Genomic DNA, 21,756 nt, shown 5'->3' with positions numbered 1-21,756 from the left:
GGCGCAGGACCAAGTAATGTTTCCTTCTCTTGCACATAGGGTCGCTGTGAGTCAGAACTGACTCGAAGGCTCCTGACAACAACAACTCTGTTACTCTGCAAAGGCTGACTGGATAAATCGACTGGCAACAGATGGAATATACTTCACTTGCTATCTTGGGTGTGTGTGCAATACTATTTTTCATATAAATTAATTTTATATATTAATAGGTGGGAATTATGATTGGCTCCATCTTACTATTAAAGAAATCAAGACTCAAACAAGTTAAATAACGTGCCCAAGGTCACACAGCTAGCTAGTAAGCAGCAAGGCTTGGGATCTGACTCCCAAGCCCACCTTTTTTCTCCACTATATGACCCAGCCATGACTACGCGTATGTTGTTGCTGTGTGCTGTCGAGTTGATTTTCAACTCCTAGCGTGCCCATGTGACACAGTAGAACTGCCCCATAAGGTTTCTTAGGCTGTAATCTTTATGGGAGGAGATCGCTAGGTCTTTTCTCCCACAGAGCCGCTGGATGAGTTCGAACCACCAACCTTTCAGTAAACAGCTGGGCGCTTAACCATTGCACCACCAGGGCTCCTTTTGACTATGTGTATATCTAGATCTAAAACAGATATCATCCATCTACAGGTAGCTGCACACACTCATACACATACTCTTCTCCCTCCCTCTCTCTCTCTCTAAAGATAGGTATAGATACAGATATTCTAATTCCTCTCCCTTTTATTTACCACTTTAGGTAGTGATTCGGAAAACACTTCAGGGAAACATTTCTAAATCACAGCAGTGCCAGATTTTCTCACAAGAAAGCTTTTTACATTGCCACAGTGACGGAGTAAACAATAGTAATAATAAATGCTTTCAGTTAGATGTCAGCTCGGATAAAATGTTTGGCTTATCTGGAAATAGCTATCGTTTCCCACCAGTTACATCCTTGAATTGTATTCTTTTGTTGTTGTCAAATGAGAGCAAAGAGAGAAAGAGAAGGAAGGAGGGAGGAAGGGAGGAGAAGGAAGGGAAGGAGACAGGAAAGGAGGAACAAAGAAGAATGAACTCCTAACACCCAGCTACTTGAGTGCATGAAATTAGGTTAAATATGAAGCTGCTCTTTTCAATTGACAAAGAGGTCACTGGGCCATTAGGTAACTGGTTCAAACATCAAACATTCCCATTTTGCATCTCAAAATATCCTTGCAACCCAAGGCAGCACCAGAGGTGCCCCCCAATGGCTAGGGTACTAGCTGAATCTCAAAGGAGGATTTTCAGTCATTAAAGATGGAGGGGCAGAGTTCTGACGTGTTGAAATTAGAGGATGTCTTTCCTGAGCAGTGAGTCCCTGGGTGGTGCAAATGGTTAACATGCTTGACTGTTAACTGAAAGGTTGGAGTTCTGAGTCCACCCAGAGGTGACTTGGAAGAAAGGCCTGGTGATCTGCTTCTGAAAGGTCACAGCCATTAACCCCACGGTGCACAGTTCTACTCTGACATACATTGGGTTGCCATGAGTCAAGGTCAATGCAAAGGCAACTGGTTTCCCTCAGCTGAGCTCAGAGCTCTCCTAATCCAGCAATGGAGACTAGAAGATTGGAAAGTTCCTCATTAATGCAACCTCCAATTCTTGTCCCATTCACTCTTTCCACCCTTTTCCCTGTGGGCTTTACAACTTGCTCCTTATTGTCTCTCCAGAATCAGAATAGATAAATTCACACTCTAACTTGCCTTTCTACCAATCAGCACCATAGGACTAGATGTCATTCTAGAAAGTTGTACAGGCAGTACAAATTTCTAGTTTCATAACCAGGCAGACTGAGAATATTTCTACCCTAGACACCCTCTTTCAAGGTCACACGAGGGTAATAATAGAATCTAATAATAATCCTAACAATAATAGAAAAGAAAAAAATTAGCATTAAAGAGAGGTAGAAACAAGAACTTTTTCAAATCTGCAATAACGCAAGCCAAAGCAGGATGTGAAAAAGACTGTCAACATCTGATCTCTAACTTAGAGACAAACCCTATTGGACGAAGAACTGCATGCTTCTGACCAAAAGTTATGGTTTTAAGAGCCTCAAGATCAGAAATGCTGTCTAGACTTGGCAGCTTTCTTTTCACCATAAGCAGCTAGAGTCCGACTAGATCTATAGCAACAGCTGCTCTAGGCAAAGATGGGCTTTTGTTCTGAAGTCTCACTTGGAACAGGGGGAGAGGATAAGGGAAATGATGGCTTTTAAACTCAGAGAGTGAGCAAGCTAGAAGGGGGTCTTATTCTGTTAGTGTTTATTTCTTGGACCAAATTTGCAATCCTTTTCCAAAGCTTCCTGCTGAGATCAGGGACAAACAGATAAAAAGGAGAAAGGAGAAGAAGGGCAGGAAAAAAAGAACTTAAAGCTCAGGAGTCTCAGTCCTCAAAAAAACACAAACAGGGTGAGTCTGTATGTTTGAGTCCATGTCCCCTGGATGTTGGGAGGAGTGTTCAGAAGGATAAGAACAACAAAGACCTGCTCTTTCTGAGTAAGCTCAATCACGTCTACCCAAAGTCTGACAGCTGAAAGTCCATGGCTCATATCACATCTGCTTAAGGCAGAAGCCCATTTCTCTGCTTAAAAGCAGAGCTTCTCTATCTCATACATTCCCTCTGGCACGACCCCCTGCCACTTCATTGTGAGGTCTTTAGGAGGGGTAAGGAGCAGAGGCAGGTGGAAAAAGGGAACTGGTTACATAGCCCATCCCACTCTACCCAACTCCACCTAAACAAACTCCTGACAGTATAATGGAAGGCTTTCTTGTTTGAGGGCTTCTACATTCCTTCTGTTGAACTGTTCCTTATCAGGTCTGACCAAACTCACGAGCAAATCTGAAAACTATAATTTTTTTAAGAAAGAAAAAGTACACATTCCAACTAACTGCTTCCATATTCATTGTGGTCCACACAACAAGAGAAGTCCTTCAGAATAGAAATACATGTGATTGATAGGGCAAGCATGTGTGCTTGTAAAGGGCAAGAAAACATCTGAGCATTCTCTGTTGGCAGGATTCCACTACGTGGTGGACCAAAAGACCTTTCTTGGCACCTTTTCTCCCATATCTTCCTCACAACCTTTGTACAAATATCTCAGCCTCCTTTTAACGCTCTTTTGAAAAGCAGAACTGTTTGAGATCTACTGAAAGTTACGGATCTTATCCTGGAAACACACATACACACACACATACACACGCTTTTACATAGAACTTCAGGGAATTCATAGATCTTTTAGAATCCACACATAGAACTTCCTCAAGGGCCCATGGACCTGAAGTTTAAAACCTCTGGTCCAGAGGGGACAATAGTTAACATTTACTAAGTAAAAATTTACTATATGACAGGCACTATTCTGTGTTTTAAAATAGATTTTCTCAATCATCATAACGAATGTATCAGGGTAGGTACTATTGTTCTGTTTTCCTTATGAGAAAACAGTGGTAGAGACTATAACTTTCTCCAGGTCAAACAGCCAGTAAGTGGCACAGCCATGATTGAAACTCAGGCTGTCTAGCTCAGAAGCCCCTTCTTTTAGCTACCAAGTCACAGATGTGAAATGTAACAGGTGAAAATGTAAAACTTTTGTATTTTACGTGGTTACACAGACCATGAGCACAGCTACTTTCTTTTTGAGGGAGGGGGGATGAACACAGCCACTTTCTTTTTGAGGGAGGGGGATAATTTGCCTTGCCAGAAATCTGAGAACATAGACAGTGTGGCACTGGGTGGAGGAGAGATGGTTGGCCAAGAGATGGTTGGCCAAGCAGCTCACATCCACTACTAACTATTGTTCATGACACAGAACAAAAGCTAGTCAGACCCTCTATTTGGCTTCCAAATAATAGGCCTATAGCACTGGTATTAGCCCTTGAGCTCTGAGTTCTTAATCCAATAGTTGAGATTAGTTCCACAATCACAAGCTTAAATACCTACAGGAACCAGGGAAGTGCTACAAATGTGAGACATGGGCTGGTATAAGGCAGTGGGAGGTGATGGGGACTATGGCCGACTGGGGAGTATATTTAACTAGAAAAACCCACGAGGGTCAAACAAAGAACATATTCGGCCTGTGGGTTATCAGTTTGCAATCTCTGAGTAGACTGTTCCCGTCCCACTCTCCAAGTATTTTTAAGTCAGGAGTCAGGAATGTAGTCCATAAGCAGAGGACACAAGCTAGCCCATGTGACAATCAACGTTGTGATTTGTTTCATTCAAACCATGCTTTCACATGCTAACTGACCGCACAGGCAGGTCACTAGCAGAAAGGTTCAGACATCAGAGGGGAGAAAATATCAGGCAGTAAGTGATGGCACACAGCACGTACCTCATACACACTGAGCATTCAAGGTCAGATGCGTCAAAAGATGCAAATGGAATATTGAGGGCAGGTTTGGCCCCCTCATCAGTGGGAGGACCTGTGATTTAGAAAGCAGTGAGTCAGAGCTGGAGCAACCTCGGTTTCGCAGACTGTACTTCTGAGGCAAAGAGGGCCCAATTATTTTTTCTGTGTCACTCTAGCCACCTCCCAGAGAGTTGATTTAGTGGTCACCTGAGCCATTGAGAATGGGATCCCTGAAGTAGGCACTAACACGGTTCTAGCAGCCTGGGGCATTCCCCCTTAGAGAGATGCAAGTCAGAGAATGTCCAAGAACCCCTGGGACTTCATTCCAATGCAACAAGCACCCACTCAACCAAGCAGCAGCAACACAATTCCATGAAGTGAGCCAGGCCTTCAAAGCTGAGACCGAATCTTGGCACTGCCAGCCTCTCTTGGAAAGACCTGCTGCTTCTCAGATGCTTACCTATGGGAGTACAACTGGGAGTGAGCAGGGTAAGGCCTGGGCGCACTTCCCTGGCCCTACATTTCTGGATGGAGGTTATGGGGTAGGTTAGCCTGGAAGGAAGTGACACTGTCAAGGGCATAGGCTGTCATTACTTGATACTGTGTTTGACTGTCTGCCTTGGCTAGCTATTAGGATTATTACTGAACACTTACAGTGTTCTAGGCACTATGCATTATCACATGGAAACCTCCAGCAACCATCTGAGGTCGCCAGCTGATAAGTGCCAGAGCTGGGCCACACTCAGAGTCTGAGAAGCCCTCAGATGGAGATCAAGTAGTTTGCACATACTGATGAGTCCAGGCATCTCCTTCAAACTCCTTTCTCTCTGGGGAGAGTCAGTACCTTGCTTGGAAGCTTTATTAGGCATGTCCAGGCTTTGGGGTTCAATTTGACAATGTTTCCTTTTCTTTTTCTGGCACTTTCCAGTCTTGGTGGAGTCACCCTCTGCAGAAGCAGCGTCCCTCTTCTCCTCCTCTCCTTCTTCTTGGTCTTGTGGACCATTCACCTTTACTTGAGCTGGCCTAGCGGCTGCTTCCTCCTGACTAAAACAATGAGGGAGTGCCGGATTTTCCTGGAGGAAGGAAGAGCCAAACATCAGAATCTACTTAGGACCAATATTGTTCTGTGATATTCCTACCCACAGGGAACAAACAACTGCGTAGCTCCGATCCCCACCCCTGATCATTTAGTAGACACATCGCTAAACCAGGGCAGTCGTAAGGCATACTTCCCATTTCCTGTCCACGCAGCATCTGCAGCAAAGGCACGCCCAGCTTGGGTGGAGGTGGGGAACTTCCCTGGTCAAGGATATAAAGGGGTGGGTGTGGGTGTGGGAGAGGGGGAGGAAATCCTTAGGGAGTGGTGAAGGGGAGAAATGCAAGGTATGGCACCAGCCACCCCCCTGTCCAAATCATTCCCCAGTACCATTTCAGAGAAACCAGGGCAGGCAATGAGGGTAGATCCTGTTACTCAATACTTCCTCCCACCCTCACTGCCATTCCAGGCCATCTGTAATTTCCAACCCCCAGCTCCCAAAGGGACTTTTGTTGAGTCTTTGGCACAGGTTTGTTCACAGGCCTGCAAAGTCATCTCATGCCCCAGAGCTATATGTTCTACTTGTCAAACGAACTAGGGAAAAACTATTCATTAGATTTTCAGTGAAAAGACAGAAAGAGGGACAAAATCCTTTGGCAAAACCATCAATAATGTCTCAAGCCTTTTAAAGAATTTTTGCCCAGGAAAGGCGGGGGGGTGGGGATTTGAAAACAGATCTAGAAAGAAATCCAATGACAATGTGTTTATGTAGATTTAGCTAGTGAAACCCCTCCTCTAACCTAAACCCACAGTCCACAGGTCAAAATGTTCATGTTGTTGTTTCTCCCCCAGCTTTCACCAAAAAAAAAAAAAACACCTGCTAGATAGATGAAAATGGGGAGCACAGAGCTGGGAGAAAATAATGAGGTGAGGAGAAAAGGGATGTGGGTTTTCTCAGTCACTGGGAAGTTCAGGTTTTGTTCAGCATTATAGCAATACTAGGAGCCCTGGTGGTGCAATGGTTAAGCGCTCAGCTGCTAACCAAAAGGCTGGTTGTTCGAACCCACACAGTGGCACTGTAGCAAAAAGACCTCATGATCTGCTCCTGTAAACATTACAGCCAAGAAAACCCTATAAAACAGCTCTGCTCTGACACACGAGTTGGAATAGACTTGACGGCACCTAATAACAATAGCAGAACTACAGCCACAACTTTCCCTGAGCCCAAGGAATTGTTCATACAGGAGTATACTGCTTTGCAAAGCAAAATGTGGAGGGAAATCTAATCCCTGTTCCCCAGCTAACTCACATTGGAATGTAAAAAAAAAGTTGCCATCAAGTCGATTCTGAATCATGGCAAACCTGTATGTGTCAGAGTAGAACTGTGCCCACCATTAGGGTTTTTGATGGCAGATTTTTTGGAAGTAGATCACCAGGCCTTTCTTTCAAGGTGCCTCTGGGTGGACTCGAGCCTCTAACCTTTTGGTTAGCAGCCAAGAAGGTTAACTGTTTGCACCACCCAGGGACACCTATTGGAATGCCAGGGGTACCATTTTTCTTCGTTTCAGATTGAGCTACAATTAGAAGTCACTCCAGGCACTTCAGTTCAGTATTAGAGCTCCCAATCATATAATAATGAACCCGAACAATTACTGAAATGCACTAGGGGCTCTCTGATTCCAGGAGATACTCTAAGTGGGCTGCCCCCCTTTTTTTTTAAGTTGGGCACACTTGCATTTTATTCCTTCTCCATGTCAGGGAATCTGGGGAAATGTAAGACTTTCACCTGTCAGAGCATCCAAGAAGCCACTGAGGGCCCAGGGCTTCATTACAGGGGAAGAACATAGGGAAGAAATGGAGCAGAAATTACTCCAGGGGTGCCCCCAGATACTCAGCACTAAACTCTGCCTTCCAATCTGGACTTCTGAGCCCCAGTTTTGGCCCACTTACTCTCTGCTGGGAAAGCCAGGGCCAGGAGCCCATCTCTCTGTGGTTCTGTTCCCTCATTTCAAAGAAAGGCACAAACACCCTTCTTCCTCCCAGGAACTTCAACACCATTCCCAAATCTCTTCTCTGCTACAAATACGTATTGGAAATCTACACATGTATAAGGCACAGTGAAGGAGTATCAAATTCCCTCCACTTGGCAATCAAATGGAGTTATCTTTGCACAAGGATCTCAGCTGATGCTAACAGGCCAGCAGCTTAAACAAACCAAAAGCAGGCAAGGAGGGGCTGCCAGGCCCTCTTCCCAGGCTCTGCCCCTAAACCGAAAAACCCACCCCCCCGCCCCCCAGTTGTATGGCTTCAGAGGAAATGGGTCAATACCTTTCTAGCTCTGGCAAATCTATTTCTTGGCTGAATCTGACAGAGAATTTTTTACAAATAAATAAATAAACAACCCCTGGGGCCATATCTGAAAGTCAGTTTTTTCATTAAGCAATAGCCTTCTTAGCAAAGAACACCAACCACTAGTGATTTCATTTCTTCTTTTTCGTGAACTGGAGTAGGAGAGCTAGAGCTCACTCCCCATGTTTGCCCACAAAACAGCCAAATGAAGCACCACAAGCGAGCTGGGTGAGTTGAGTTTTACCTGTGACAACTTTGGTAGATTATGGCTGGTGCCTTCAGTAGCCATTGACTCTACGTGTTCCTTTAATCTAGGGTGAGATGCCAACAGCTTCAGGATATCGAGAATATGTTCCTGAGAATCCCCCGGGACTGATGGTGAAAACAAACTAAAGAAAAGCTGTGACATAAAACAGAAGACTTCACTACTTAAGTTTCTACAGGTGCTCAGGTAAAGCGGGGAGGGGAAGGAAAGGGCAGGGAATATAGCTTGCAGGGCAAAACTCCAGGGAGGGAGTCTTAGACCACAGCCCCCTGACACACCAGGGCAGAGGTCCTCATCCTTCAGCGTGCATCAGACTCACCTGGGGAGCTTATGAAAAATCCAGGTTCCCAGTTCCCACTCCCATCCCTGGTGGGGCCCAGGAATCTGGATTTTCAAAAGGCACCACAGGTGCTCTTTTACCAAGCCAAAGCTAAGAACCACCACTCTGGAGCTAGAAATATCTGCAGTGAGACTTTTAAACCCATCTGGGAGGAAAGAGACAGAGAGGAGAAATCAGGAGAGAAACGTCAGTTGGAGAACCTGGAGCCATGTCCATAACACTCCAGTGGACAGAAGTCTATAAATGTCTCCTAGGTTCCTCGCTGTTTCTTTTCTCTACCTACCCATTTTGCTTCCCCACCACTGAGCCCCCCCATCACCCCTGGATCATTAATCCCTTCAGAGGTGAGACCTGAGCAATACAGTGTTAGGAAAACCAGAACCCACCCTTCCTCCCAGCCTTTCCTCCCCAATTCTGGTCTTCACTTTCCAGAGAATGTCAGGTAAGTTCAAGTACCAGGGGCCAGGCAGGCAGGCAGGCAGGCAGGCAGGGCCCAGGCTATTGCTGGTTTCCTTTGCAATTGGATAAGCCAGTGGTAAAGTGAGAAGAACCAGAAGAGGCTCAGAGTTATATGTTTCGTAGTGCAGGCTGCACCTTTAACTCCTCACATTCTTGCTTCAAATCTCCCCTATGCCAGCAGATATTATGAATACGTATCTATATATCATGTAACACAGGAGGACAGGTCATTTGGCTTCTAAAACATACTCAAGTATTTACCACCAAGCACCCCCTATAGTATCTGGAGGCTCACTAAAGGATGTCCCACTCCCTTGGCTCAGTGTACACAGTCAGGGAATTTAACAGGACACCCAACTCTCTCCAGTTTAATTGGTTCCCTTGCTGGCCCCCAGTAGCTCCTTCATGATGTTCCTACAGATGCCAGCACTTGCCACGTAGCCAAACCCTGCTCAGCCCTCAAGGCTCAGCTCAGGTGCAGCCTTCCCTTACTACTCCAGCCTCCCTGATCTCTCCTTTCATGTTCTCTAGTGAATCATAATATAGCATCTTATGCTACCCAGTCTTGTGTAATCTTCAAACAGCATCACAGATATAAGTCTTTCTCTCCAACCTGATGGCAGGCTTCTGGAGGGCACATAACAAATGTCCAGTAAATACTTATCACATTGGATGGAATTGAATTAAAACTCTTATCCATCCCAGGGCCCAGGGGGAAGCCTAGTATTCAGGCCCAAAGTCCCTAGAAAGGTCCCTGTTTCCCCTAGCCCTGGGAAACACACATCTCAGGTACAAGTTGGCAAAGGAGTAAGATGGAAAGGTACTCACTGTACTCAAAGCCAGAAATTGCAGCTTTTCAGAGGCTCTTCCTTCTACAGGGGCCAAAGATGGCCCTTTGAAGTACTTTTGAGTGACCCAAAAGGACCAACCCACATATGAGGTAGTCTCCTTGGGTTTCTTCCAGAGAGTGTCATGTCTTTCAGTAACAGTCACATGGCATCCCAAGGTACAAGGATCAAAGGGGAAAGAGTGGTGGAAGGGAAAAGGAGGCAGAGGGGAGAAATCCAAGGAAACAAGGCAGAAATAATAGCAGCATTTCCCTTTACTACCTAATATCTTTCTCTAGGCCTTCTCACTGGCTTTGGGAAACAAGAGAGGGTGAGCCCTCAGTGACAGTGATAATTCCACAAGAATGAGTCAATTCCACCTCAGTGTCAGCCTTAAAAAATGGTTCAAACGGGTCGGGGAGAGGGGGGCGGGGGGAAGCCAAGGTAAAAACAAACATTAAAAAGAAACCCAGGCCTGGGGATGTCTAAGGCAGCTAATTAGTGCCAAGTGAACCTAGGCCATCTCTGTGAAAGCTTTAGCCCTGAAACTAGAACAATCCAGTAAATAAGCATAGCTGAGGGCCTTCAGTGTTCTTAAATGGCTGCCATGACATCACCACACTCAATGGAAACCACTCTCCAAATTCTCATCCGAACCTCAGAACTCCCATAACATGCATCATGGGCATATGCTCGCATGTATTATACGGCATTTGTATAAACAAATGCAAGATTACAAGTTCCTTGAGGCCTTATGCCTCTTTGGGTCTCCAGAACTGAGCACACTGTCTTGCCCCCTTCCTTCAGCAGTTCTGGAAATGATACCAGCTGGCCTGTAAAAGTGCGCTGGGAAGAGAGGTAAACCCAACTGATGGTACCAGAATCTCTCAGGCCAACTGGGGAAATGGACAAACAGGACTAAAGAAAACACTCACCCCTGGGCCTGAGACCTGACTCTGTTGACCCTTACACACTCTGTTCCCAAAGTCGAGGTTCTGCAAACTGCCTTTGTCCATCTCAGAACTGGATAGTTCTACTGCTACTTTCAGTCTAGCCCCAACGATGAGTGCTGAGTCTCCTGATATGTCCTCCTGGGATAGCAGGATGGTGGAAGGGCTAAGAGGGCTAGCTTTGCAAGCAGACAGAATTGAGTTTGAATGTTTTCCCACCAATAACCAGTTGATTGGGGAAGTCACCAAGCCTCAAGCTTCCTCATCTGTTAACATGGGAATAAATAACAGTACCTACCTACTCTCACAGGGATATTGTGGAGATTAAATTAGTTCTTCCACATAAAGCCCCTAGCACAGTACCTGGTATACAGAAAATGTTCAATAAATGTTAGCTCTTGTTATTCACACCATGAACTATTCCTAAGATTTGGGCAAGGGTCCACAGCTTGAATTCTCCCCCACCTGGGCTCCTCTCAACAACACCTTGTCCATACACCCAAACCAGGTCAAAGCAACTTCCCAGAAAGAAATCCACTGTGAGAGTCAGAAAATCCAGAGCCCGGCTTCCCCCAGCCCACTGACTTTGCCAAAGATTCCTTTCTGGAGCCTTCAGAAGCCAGTCCTGTCTCTTACACTCAGTTTCTTCATCTACTGCTCTGCCAGACCACACTGGGACAAAGCACTTGAGGGGTGGTGGTGAATGGGGCGGGGGGGTGGTGGTGGAGAGGAGGGCAGAAGGAGAACAAGACTACTGACTGTTAGCATCCAACTTCCAAGCCAGTTAGCCAGACACCATGACAGTAAATTGCAAAACAATAAACAACAAAGCCCACAAATTAAGGGTGCTTTAGTATTCACTAATGCTGTCAATATTTTAAGGAATTTTTTTTTTATAACAACCACATTCCACTGGGACCAACAGTTGGAATGACTGTTTGGATTATATTGTAATAGTCTCCGACTAGCATTTGTGAGACAGTGTGTTTTATTTCTAGCAAAGGAGCTGAAGGCTGGAGTTCCATGTATGACAGGAGAAATGGGGACCAAGGTCCCTTTCAAGGGGCAGATTATCCAATAAGCAAGGTAAGCAAAGTGCTTACCTTGCTTACCAGATAATTTGTAATGAATAGTTTAACGTGGGTTTCACCACATCTTTGAAACTGTTCACTACGGATTAGTAAGTAAGCACAAGTAAGCCCGTGCCTACCTTGCTTACTGAGTCATCAGCCCCTGTCAGGGACTATAAATTTAAAAACAGGCTTTGATTCTGTAGGAAGGTGCTGTGAGGTTGGGAGAGAGGCAGATGCCAGACATACCTAGAAGCACAGTCTTTGATGTGGTGAAAAAATGTGAAGTTGTTCACTGCAGATGATCCTGTAAGCAAGGTAAGCACAGTGCTTACCTTGCCTATTCGATAATCTGCCCCTGTCCCTTCCCATGAGCTGGCTTCCCTGTTTGGCTGGTGAAGTTGTGACTCAGCCAAAAAAAAAAAAAAAAAAAGTTATACAATTACAGGCAGCCCCACACCCCAGATCTCTCATCAACAGTTAGAATCTCCTCAGTAAGCCTCACTCCCCGTGTTGTTTGGTTTGGTTTAGTTTGATTTTTAATTCTACTAACGACCCAGACTCTGAGTCAAACCAGCCAGAATCCAGAACATTCCTCACAGGGTCCTACAAAAGTACAGGAACTGCCCAATTTGATTGTACATGCCAGGAGGAGGGTATTTTGGGGCAACCAATTGTCACTCATGTCTCCCGCTTGTCCCCTTAACCCAGGGAGCCACCAACTCAGAACCCCAAATGGCAGGGAGGGCAGTATCCTCACTACCCCGCTGGAGAAGACAAAGATGTGGGAACCCATTAGGCAGCCGGACCTTGATGTTGTTTCAACTCACCCTTTGGGCTTCAAATCTTGCTTTCTTGTTCTTGCCATCGAGAGATACACAATATAGAAACTCTTTTAGTGCTTCCTCCACCTTGCCTAGGGTGGCTAAGGCTTGTGCTTTTCGGAAGTGTGGCTAGAAGAAAACGTTAGCATTCAACTCCATTCTTATTCATCTTATTAATGCTGCTACTATTAACAATAATAGCTAAATACTGAGTAAGCATTCACTATTATGTGAAATATTTTAAAAGGACTATCTTACCTACAGTCCTATGATGTAGGCAACTGTCCTTAATCCCATTTTAAAGAAGACAAAACTGAAACCCAAAAAACCGACTTGCGCAAAGTAACACAGCTGGTAAATTGTAGAATCAGGATTTGAACCTGGGACTGGCCAATACCAAAGCCCATATTCTTGGCCACTGTGCCATACTACTCCTCCCAGCCCTGTTGTATTGGAAGTATCACCAAATGCAGCAAGAACCCCCATTTGACCACATATTAACCAGCTTTCAGGACCTGCCCAGATATACCTTCCTCTCAACTAGTCTGTTAAGCAGAGACCTGGACCATAGCTGTGGCTTGAATGACTACCTATATTTACTGATCACTTTTCAGAAGAGGCCCAAGAGAAAGGATGTGATCTCTTCAAGACCTCAAAGGCAGGTCGTGGCAAAGCTGGAACTAGAACTGTGGTTTTAGGACTTCCAGAATGCTCTTCCCCCCAAAGCAGACTGCCCTCTAGAGAACTAACCAGGGGTTGAGCAAATGCTTTCACTCTTGGGGGGCTCAGCTCACTTCTGCTCCCTCATAACAATCTTAAAAAGTATAAAGACATTTTAGGGGTCCTCAGGGTCCAAGCCCAACTACCCTGGAAGAAAAACTCTAGGGACAGTAGAGAAGCATCCTGGGAAGACAGAAGAAGAGGAGGGGAAAGGGCTGCCCTCTCTTCATACCTTGGGAGCCATGCCACTTAAAACTTGGCTTGAAGGGCTTTTCTCTTGAATTATCTAGACTGCCCCTCAGTGGCCTGCTCCCACTCCCTTGCCCTTGCCGCTATGGCTGGCCTTAAATCTACCTTAGTGAATAAAGTAGGCCAAGTTGCTGCTGCTGAGCCTTGTAACATGCCTCTGCAGGCCCCAGCACCCTCTTGCTCTGACCTGGCTACAGAGGCTGGCCCAGGGCTGCCATCTAGAGCAGTGGTCCCTACTTCAAATTGCTTGGGAACCTCTCCTTGTGCCCCCAAGCCCTCTTTATGAGCCTAATCTTAGTTGATACATGAATGCTAATGGCTTCCCTGGCTGCTCCTCCAGTAGTGTTTACCAGGGTCTTTCTAGAGACAAGGCCTAAATGACATTTCTGGACAGCTGGAGGGGGTAAGTGTTGGGAGACTTGAGATGCCACTGGGATCACACTAATCATACCAGGTAGCAACTCATATAACTCCAGGGCTACCAGCTCACCCCCATTGAGAGCTATGTGACCTACAGAGTACATGGGGTGCCACTGAACCCTGGCTGGATCGCTGAAATAGGGCTGCAAGGTAAACCCCTTCCATAGAAACATTTCACATAGAAATGGTGGGAAAAAGGTAAATCAGTGTATAAGGTGGTTCTGAATTCTGTATGTGCTCAAATCTTCTCCCAACCTCAAAGAATATAGAATTCTCTGACCACCGGCCCCCCTTATCCCAACACTTTTCCCGTTCCACCAAAATGGTCCACTGGCCCTCAGCTCTGCTTCCCATTTTCATAAGGCCCTCGCCCCTAGGCATAGGGTAGAAGCAGAAGAAGTAGCAAGAGAAGTGCTCCTACCCCCGGTCAGCTCCCTGACTTGCACTGTTATAAGGCCCGAAATGCCCCCGCTGAAGCTCCTTCAAGTTAAGACACTGGTGACTTTCATTGAACGGTGAACGTGTTCCTTGGGAAAGAGAACACACGAATCCATCACCACTCATAGAAACCTTCTCGAGATTCACCCTGGCACTAATGGCAGAGTATATAGGCCTACAAGGCTCTATTTAAAGTTGCAGATCCAAAAATTCTGATAATCCAGTATTTTCATGAGCTTGACCTCAAAACTCATTAGATGGCAAATGTGACATAAACTGATACATGTTTTAAAGTCTTTAACTTAGTGTGACTTTGCATGTAAGCACATAGGCTGCTACAGAAATATGAGCATATTTGATTATAGGGTGCTTCCCAGTGCTCACTAGGTGTGCCACCTAAATATATGGTCTTTCTAAAATCTGAAACATTTGGGATTCTGAAACACATCTGGCACCACGGAATTCAAATAAGGGACAATGGACCCGGACTTGGATAAGTTGGTTTTCCAAGAAAGGCATCCTGGGATTGTGTAGAAAGAGCACTACATCAATACCCAGCAAGCCTTATAGCTTGGAGAATAATGTCCTCTTGGCCACGCTCACTATGACCCTTACTGTATCCCTGTGAGGTGATCAGGGAAGACAGCAATAGCCTCGTTTTAAAAACAAGGATACTCAAGGTTCAGAGAGTGAAACGACTTCTCCATGGTCACTTAGCTTGCAAGTAGTACAGGCCAGGCTCAAATCTAGTCTTCCAAACAAAATACTGACATGGGGCTGAGGGCTACTTCTGAGACCAGGCAGAGATGCAGAAAGTGATACTCTGTATTCTGGGAGATGCCTAGCCTTTTCCCTTGCTCTGCGTGTCCTCTAGTGCGCCCAACGCCCAGAGAGGCAGGCCCTTCCTGCCAACTCCTGTCTACAGCACAACCCTTTCCCGCACTCACCTTAAAACCTGTTGGGCGGAGTTTACAAGCTATTTCTGCATCATGTAGTGCATCCTCATGAGATTCCAAGGTGAAATAAATTTGCGACCGGTTGCTATAAAGCAAGTGGTCATTCGGAGCTGCCAAAAAAAAAAAAATCCTTCGTTAATGGTCCCCAGCAAAAGCACGTGTTAAGTCTTGTATGAGGATGGATCTTGAGCAAATGGCAAGGTATCCAGGACTTTTTTCTACTGGGGATTCAAAGGGTTAGGTTCAATTTCCAGATCTAATATTGCCCTGCCTATCATACGCCCTGCCACTTTGGGTCTGAACTTCCCCAGCTGCAGACAAGTAATTTTTTTATATAATTTTTATTGTGCTTTAAGTGAAATTTTACAAATCAAGCCAGTCTCTCACACAAAAACCCATATACACCTTGCTACGCACTCCCAATTACTCCCCCCCTAATGAGACAGCCTGCTCCCTCCCTCTGCTCCCTCTTTTTGTGTCATTTTCACCAGCTTCTAACCCCCTCCACCCTCTCATCTCACCTCCAGACAGGAGATGCCAACACAGTCTCAAGTGTCCACCTGATCCAAGAAGCTCACTCCTCACCAGCATCCCTCTCCAACCCATTGTCCAGTCCAAACCATGTCTGAAGAGTTGGCTTTGGGAATGGTTCCTGTCCTGGGGCAACAGAAGGTCTGGGGGCCATGACCACCGGGGTCCTTCCAGTCTCAGTCAGCCCATTAAGTCTGGTCATATGAGAATTTGGGGTCTGCATCCCACTGCTCTCCTGCCCTCTCAGGGGTTCTCTGTTGTGTTCCCTCAGACAAGTCATTTCCCCCCCCTCAAGGAGTTGCTTAGAGGGCCTGGGGTGCCAGTGGTGCATTGAACACCGTGACACAGAGGAAACTCTGGCACCCTGCTTCATGACTGTGCATAGCTAGGACCTGACAGCCAGGCTTCTGAGTGAAGTATCACCAAAAAGGAAACAGGCTGGAGAGGAGGGAGAGGAACACGGCCAGATGTGACACCATCCCGGCCACCAGGAAGACAAAGCCAAAATTAGTCTTCTGGGTGTGATGACTGGTAACGTTAGCAGGACCTCTGCCTACAAAGCTCAGCACATACAAAGTTTCCCTGAAGAAAATGGAAATGCATTTGCAAGGTTCCTACCTCTCATCACCAATGGCCAAGTATGAATGCACCTGCACCAGAAATCTGGGAGCCAGGCTAGAACAAAGCAGGACACTTCACTTCCGCTCTCACGAACACTCCAAATCACTGGATACCAGGACTAGACAGGCCTTTAGAGATCATCTGACTCAATCCACCCATTCTAAGGCATCTGCTCAAGGTCACACAGCTAGCTGGTGAGAGTCATTGCTCACTGGCCAGATTTTGAAGCTTTGGAGCTGGGGTGGGGAACAGGTTCCTTTTTCTAAAGAGAGGTACAGTACTTAGAACAACAAGGAGGAAACACTGGCCACCTTCCCATACAAAGATAATCTGCTAGGGAGGCCCCTTTCCTCTTAAAAGGGTAAAGCTTGTCCAGACATTTCCACCCTGACTCTTCCGAATGGATTAACAAAGATGCAAGAAAGAATCCCCAGGGAAAAGTGGTGGTGGCAGCAGCAGCAGAAGAAGAAGAAGAAGAGGAAGGAGGAAAAGGCCTTCCTGGCCCTGAGGGATGGCTGAAAGGCATGGAACCTCGCTTGGCTATCTGGGCTTAAGCGGCCTCCACCTGTCTCATTTATACTGCCCTGCTCTTCAAGGGCTGGGCTCCAGCTTCTGCTGCTGCAGCAGAGTTTTTATGGATTTTGTTGTTGTTGGTTTTGGGGGGGGTGCCAGGGGCTTGTTTGGGGGTCAGTTACTCTTAAGACATTAGCAAAAGGGCCCCAGTGGTGCAAAGGGTTAAGCACTCAGCTGCTAACCCACAGGTTGGTGCTTCGAACCCACCCAGTGGCTCCGCAGGATAAAGATCTGGCGATTTGCTCCCATAGAGATTACAGCCTAAGAAAACCCTATGGGGCAGTTCTACTCTGTCACAGGGAATTGCTGTGAGTTGGAATTGACAGGAAGGCACCCAACAATAACAAGACATTAGCAAAGACCTGTCAGTATTTTCTGTCCCTTTTCTCCTGTGGCACACCCCCAGGCTGGTGGCAGCTCACAGACTGCCCTGCCTGGGCACAGATGGTGGGAGGGGGAGAGTCCACCCTCTCCTCCAGCCACCAGTCTTGCTCAGTCAGCCCTCACTTCCTCCCCCATTACCTGTTGCAAGCTCGAGTGGAGATTCAACACGTGGAGACTCCAGCCCGCCCCCTCCTCCACACCTTTGGAAGGGGTGGTCGGATCCTAGAGCCCCCCATCTGCCGAGCCCTGCTGCCTCCTCTCCGACGGCACGCTTCGCCAGACACCGCAGCCGGCGGAGCTCCTGGCAGGAGGCCAAGCTGGGCGATCCCAGTGGGCGGCTTAGCGGCCACTTCCCGGACCAGCGGGGGGAGGAGGGCCGCACCCTAACCGCGGCCTGGGCGACCGGAGCCCAGCGGGGCGTGGGGCCGCCTGCGCTGACCTGGAAGCCACCAGCCACCCACTCCTCTCCCAGGCGGCACGGTCAAGTGGAGCAGAAGTATGCCTTATCCGGAGCGAGCCCGCAGTCCCTGGGGATCCCCGAGCGACTGCCTGGTCCCCATCGCCCGCTGGACTCGCAGGGCAAGGGTGCGAGGCGAAGGCACGGGCTGTGGGCGACGCGGGGGGGAGGCATCTATCTCAGCCAAGGATCGTGTGATAGGAAGCGGTGACAATGAGTCACAGGGCACCGGGGCGCGAGCACTCTGCCCCCCCATCCCCTCGCGGGATGGTTTCCGAAGCGAGCATGGCCCACTTCGGTTACCTCAGCGTTACACAATCCCGCCCGCCTGCCCGCGCAGAGGAGGGGCCGCCCGGCCAGCTTGCAGCCCTTATGCAACCAGTGCTCTCCTGACCTAATTCCACGCCGGACCCATCCCACGGCCGCCACGGCCCCGGAAGGGACAACTCCCGGTCGCACTGGCCGCGTCCGGCTAGGGCGCCTAGGGGACGTCGCCAGGTGACGGGCGCCTGGAGGCCCGGGCGTGAGGGTGGGCACCATAAGAAGTTCCTCTCCCGGCCGGGAGGGAAGCGGGCAAGTATCAGAGGGGGCGCGGGCGTGGAGACCGAGACGGAGAAGGTGCGACAGAGAGAAAGAGAGACGGCGACAATCAGCAAGACCAGAACAGAGCGAAACAGCGACGAAGAGACTGGGAACAGGGTGCCAACGACTGACAAAAACAGAGAGACACAAAAGCTAAGAGCCCCCCCCCCAAAAAAAAAACCAAACCCACTGCTGTCGAGTCGATTCCGACTCATAGCGACCCTATAGGGCAAAGTAGAACTGCCCTCACAGAGTTTCCAACGAGCGCCTGGCGGATTCGAACTGCCGACCTCTATGGTTAGCAGCCATAGCACTTAACCACTACGCCACCAGGGTTTAAAAGAAGAGACAGAACAACAAAAACAGCAGAGAGAGATAAGAACACGGCGAGAGATAAAGCGATAGAGACAAAGTCTGGGAGCAAACTCCAGAGAGCCCCCTGCCCGCACCCTACACAGTCCGCCGTGCGCCCCTCTGCCCTGGTCCATTCCCCATCTCTCTCCAGCTTTCACCTCCTGGTCTGGCCCTTGGCGACCCAGCCCCTGGGCGCGCAAGGGTCCTGTTCCGCCCCCTCCCCCGCCCTCGCCCGGCGGCGCCTCGGCCTCACCTAGTCGAACCGCTTCGTTGTACTTGATCAGCGCCGCCTCCACCTGGCGCTCGCGGTACAGCCGGTTGCCTTCGTGCCGGAGTTGCGACGCCCGTGCCGGGCCCGGGAACAACTTGCCCAGGAGGCCGCTGAGCACCACGTTGACCCGCAGCGGCGGTGGCGACTGCGGCCCAGCCCACCGGGTCCCTCGTGCCCGCCCTGTGGCCACCATCCACGCGGAGAGCTTGACCCCGCACAGTGCGCAGCGCCGGTCGGCCGCCCGCCCGCGTTCCAGGCACAGTTTACAAAAGGTGTGGCCGCACGACAAGGACACGGGGTCTGATAGAAATCCATGGCACTTCCGGCACTCGAAGCCGTCCCACATCTCAGTGGCTGCGGCCGTCCCTGGCTCTTCAGCCGCCATCGCGCAGCCCGCCACGCCGCCGCCGTCCGGGGACGCAGGCGCCAGCCCCTCGCCCAAGGAGACGTTCTTCGCCAGGCAGCGCACCAGCTGCTCGAGCTGCTCAACTGCCAGCTGTCGCCGCTCCGAGAGCTGTCTGTACACTTCGAGGGCTTCCCGGAGGCGCCCCCTGGACGCCAAGGCGTCAGCTTGGGAGAGCAGGACTTTGCACTCTGGCGTCGAGGCCCGTGGAGTCTGCTTCTGCGTCGGGTGCGGTGCTGCGCCCCCTGTAGCCACTTCCGGGTGGGGGCCCGTGTTTACGCGGGCTGCTGATGCCGCCGGGTCCATCAGCACTAAGTTGTTGCTGCCGAGCTCGGCGGGCAAGCTCAGCATCTGTCCAGTCTCCAGTGAATCCATTAGGAGAGGAGCACGCGCGGGGAAGAGGCGTCTAGGGCCCGGAGACTCGGAGGAGACAGCGGGAGCTGAAAGGAGTCGGGGCTGCTCCAGTGGCTGCTGCGGCCGCCTCGGCCGCCGTGCCGCTGCGCGCCGCTCTCAGCCGCGCCTCCGGGAGCTCCATGCCGGCCGCCCCGCGCCGCCTAATAACTGTCTTGTCTCAGCGAAGTGTTATATAAAACGGCACCATGTGACGCGCCGGAACGCCGCTCATTGGCCGACAGCGAGAAAATTGTTACAAAACCAGACAGTTTTGTAACAGTGTTGCGCTTGCTTCTTTTGGCTTCGCTTTTCTTGGCTTCTTTTTGAGGTTGTTTGTGTTTACGCTCTGCCTTATTTCCCCCTCGCAACGCGGTTCCTTTTCCGAGAGGAGGAAAACATAACCCAACGTCTTCTCTTGGGCTTTTCTGGCGCCAACCTACTCCACCTCCAAAGCCGCCAGCAAACAGGTCCCCTCTGGCAGCCGATCACAGACGTCCCCAGCCCCTCCTGGGAGAGGCCCGGGCCGCAGGCGCGCTGTCCGCGGAGTCGGCTGGGACGCTGCGGGCTCGCCCAGCAGGGCGACGGCTGCTGCCAGCGACGGGAAGGAAGCGGGTGGGAAGGGGTCCCCAGAGGCTCCCCCGGCCCTCCAGCGCTGGGAGCCCAGCTGGGGGCTCCCCGCACTCGGGGTACATGGCCACCTTTCCCTGGGAGCTCCGAGGGTGGATAGTGCGGTTTTTCGAGGGCGCTTGGCCTCCGGGGCCAGGTGTCGCTACAAGTGGCGGTAGGGCGGCGGCAGAAGTTGGGGCGGCGCTCGCTGGGCGGTGAAGGACACTTGGAGAAGATGGGCTGGCGGCTAGGCCCGGGAGCGGCGCCCCACGTGGCCCCCTCCTCACCCTATCTCACCCACAGGGTGGGGAAGTCTGCCCAAGGTCCGAACCCGCCATCAGGCGGGCCGCTGGCGCTCCGCGAGGGCCACGCCCGGACCAGGGGCCATGTGTTGGGTGAGCGCGGCCACAAGAACCCAGACTGTTGGGGTCCAAGGGTACTTTGGGGGCGTTGGAGAACAGCGCGCTGAAGAGCGCCTGGAGCGCTACTCCAGAGAAAGTGCAAGCATCCTGGCGCCGCTTAGCAGCTGAGCCGCTACTAAATGCGGAGTACTGGTTTGGGCGCGTCATAGTGGGGGCTACGCGGGTATGGATTGGTCTGGGCACTAGCCACGGTGCCTGGCTCACAATGGCTAGGGCCAGGGTGGTGACCAATCGCACATGCTGTCATATCTCCCTCCCACGCCCACACTTCAGACGGGAACCACAGGCACAAAAGAGCAGACCATGGCTTGGAAATCTAAATAACTCACGCCCCCACGGTGAAGTTGGCAGCAATAGTGGAAGGACAGGGGTGGCTAAACGGCTGTCCTCTTCCTCAGGGTCAAGCTTGAATTAGATTTTAGAGATAGCTAAGTCAGGGGACTGACCAAGAGGCAGAGGAGGTGATCATGCAGGCAGTAGGGAAGAAGCTAGGGTTCCCTCTGACTTGCTGTCTGACTTTTCACCCTCAGTCTCCCTTGCTGTTAAATGGAGTCCCCAGCATTAATTATCTGCTTGCCCCTTGTGAGGAGGGACCGGTTGTGGGCCAGGTAAAGAGGTTCACATGAAAGGGCCACAAGATAGATAATAATGAAAACTTCTTAATTCAAGAGCCTTATTCCCCCACCCACCTTTTTTTTTGTGTGTGTTTCAGGTGAAAGTTTACACAGCAAGTTAGGTTCCCATTTAACAACTTTCCTACAAATTGTTCCCTGACATTTGGTTACATTTTTTACAATGTGTCAACATTCTCATTTCCATTCCGTTTGTTCTGTTTCCATTAATCTAGTTTTCCTGCCCCCTTACATTCTCATCTACGTTTTAATTGGTCTCCTA

The 21,756-nt window shown here is 49.4% G+C and overlaps 1 protein-coding gene across 2 annotated transcripts in view; it reads right to left on the bottom strand.

Moving 5' to 3' along the window:
* Positions 1–20,004, bottom strand: part of LONRF3 (LON peptidase N-terminal domain and ring finger 3) — a 46,814-nt gene extending 26,810 nt beyond the window's left edge. Inside the window, exons 1-6 of one of the 2 annotated variants that reach the window (XM_064278716.1) lie at positions 19,021–20,004; positions 15,257–15,375; positions 12,489–12,611; positions 7,992–8,147; positions 5,207–5,435; positions 4,345–4,435 (exon numbers count right to left, since the gene is read on the bottom strand). In XM_064278716.1, coding sequence (XP_064134786.1) covers positions 4,345–4,435; positions 5,207–5,435; positions 7,992–8,147; positions 12,489–12,611; positions 15,257–15,375; positions 19,021–19,816 — 1,514 coding nt within the window. In that variant the 5' untranslated portion in view covers positions 19,817–20,004. The remainder of the gene's footprint in view (positions 1–4,344; positions 4,436–5,206; positions 5,436–7,991; positions 8,148–12,488; positions 12,612–15,256; positions 15,376–19,020) is intronic. The other variant, XM_023553867.2, reaches the window with a different exon arrangement.
* Positions 20,005–21,756: the final 1,752 nt, after the last annotated feature.

Source organism: Loxodonta africana, chromosome X, assembly GCF_030014295.1.
Source record: "Loxodonta africana isolate mLoxAfr1 chromosome X, mLoxAfr1.hap2, whole genome shotgun sequence".
NCBI classification, from domain to species: Eukaryota; Metazoa; Chordata; class Mammalia; order Proboscidea; family Elephantidae; genus Loxodonta; species Loxodonta africana.
Note: the sequence above shows the minus strand (reverse complement) of the source record. Positions and strands in the feature narration are given on the sequence as shown.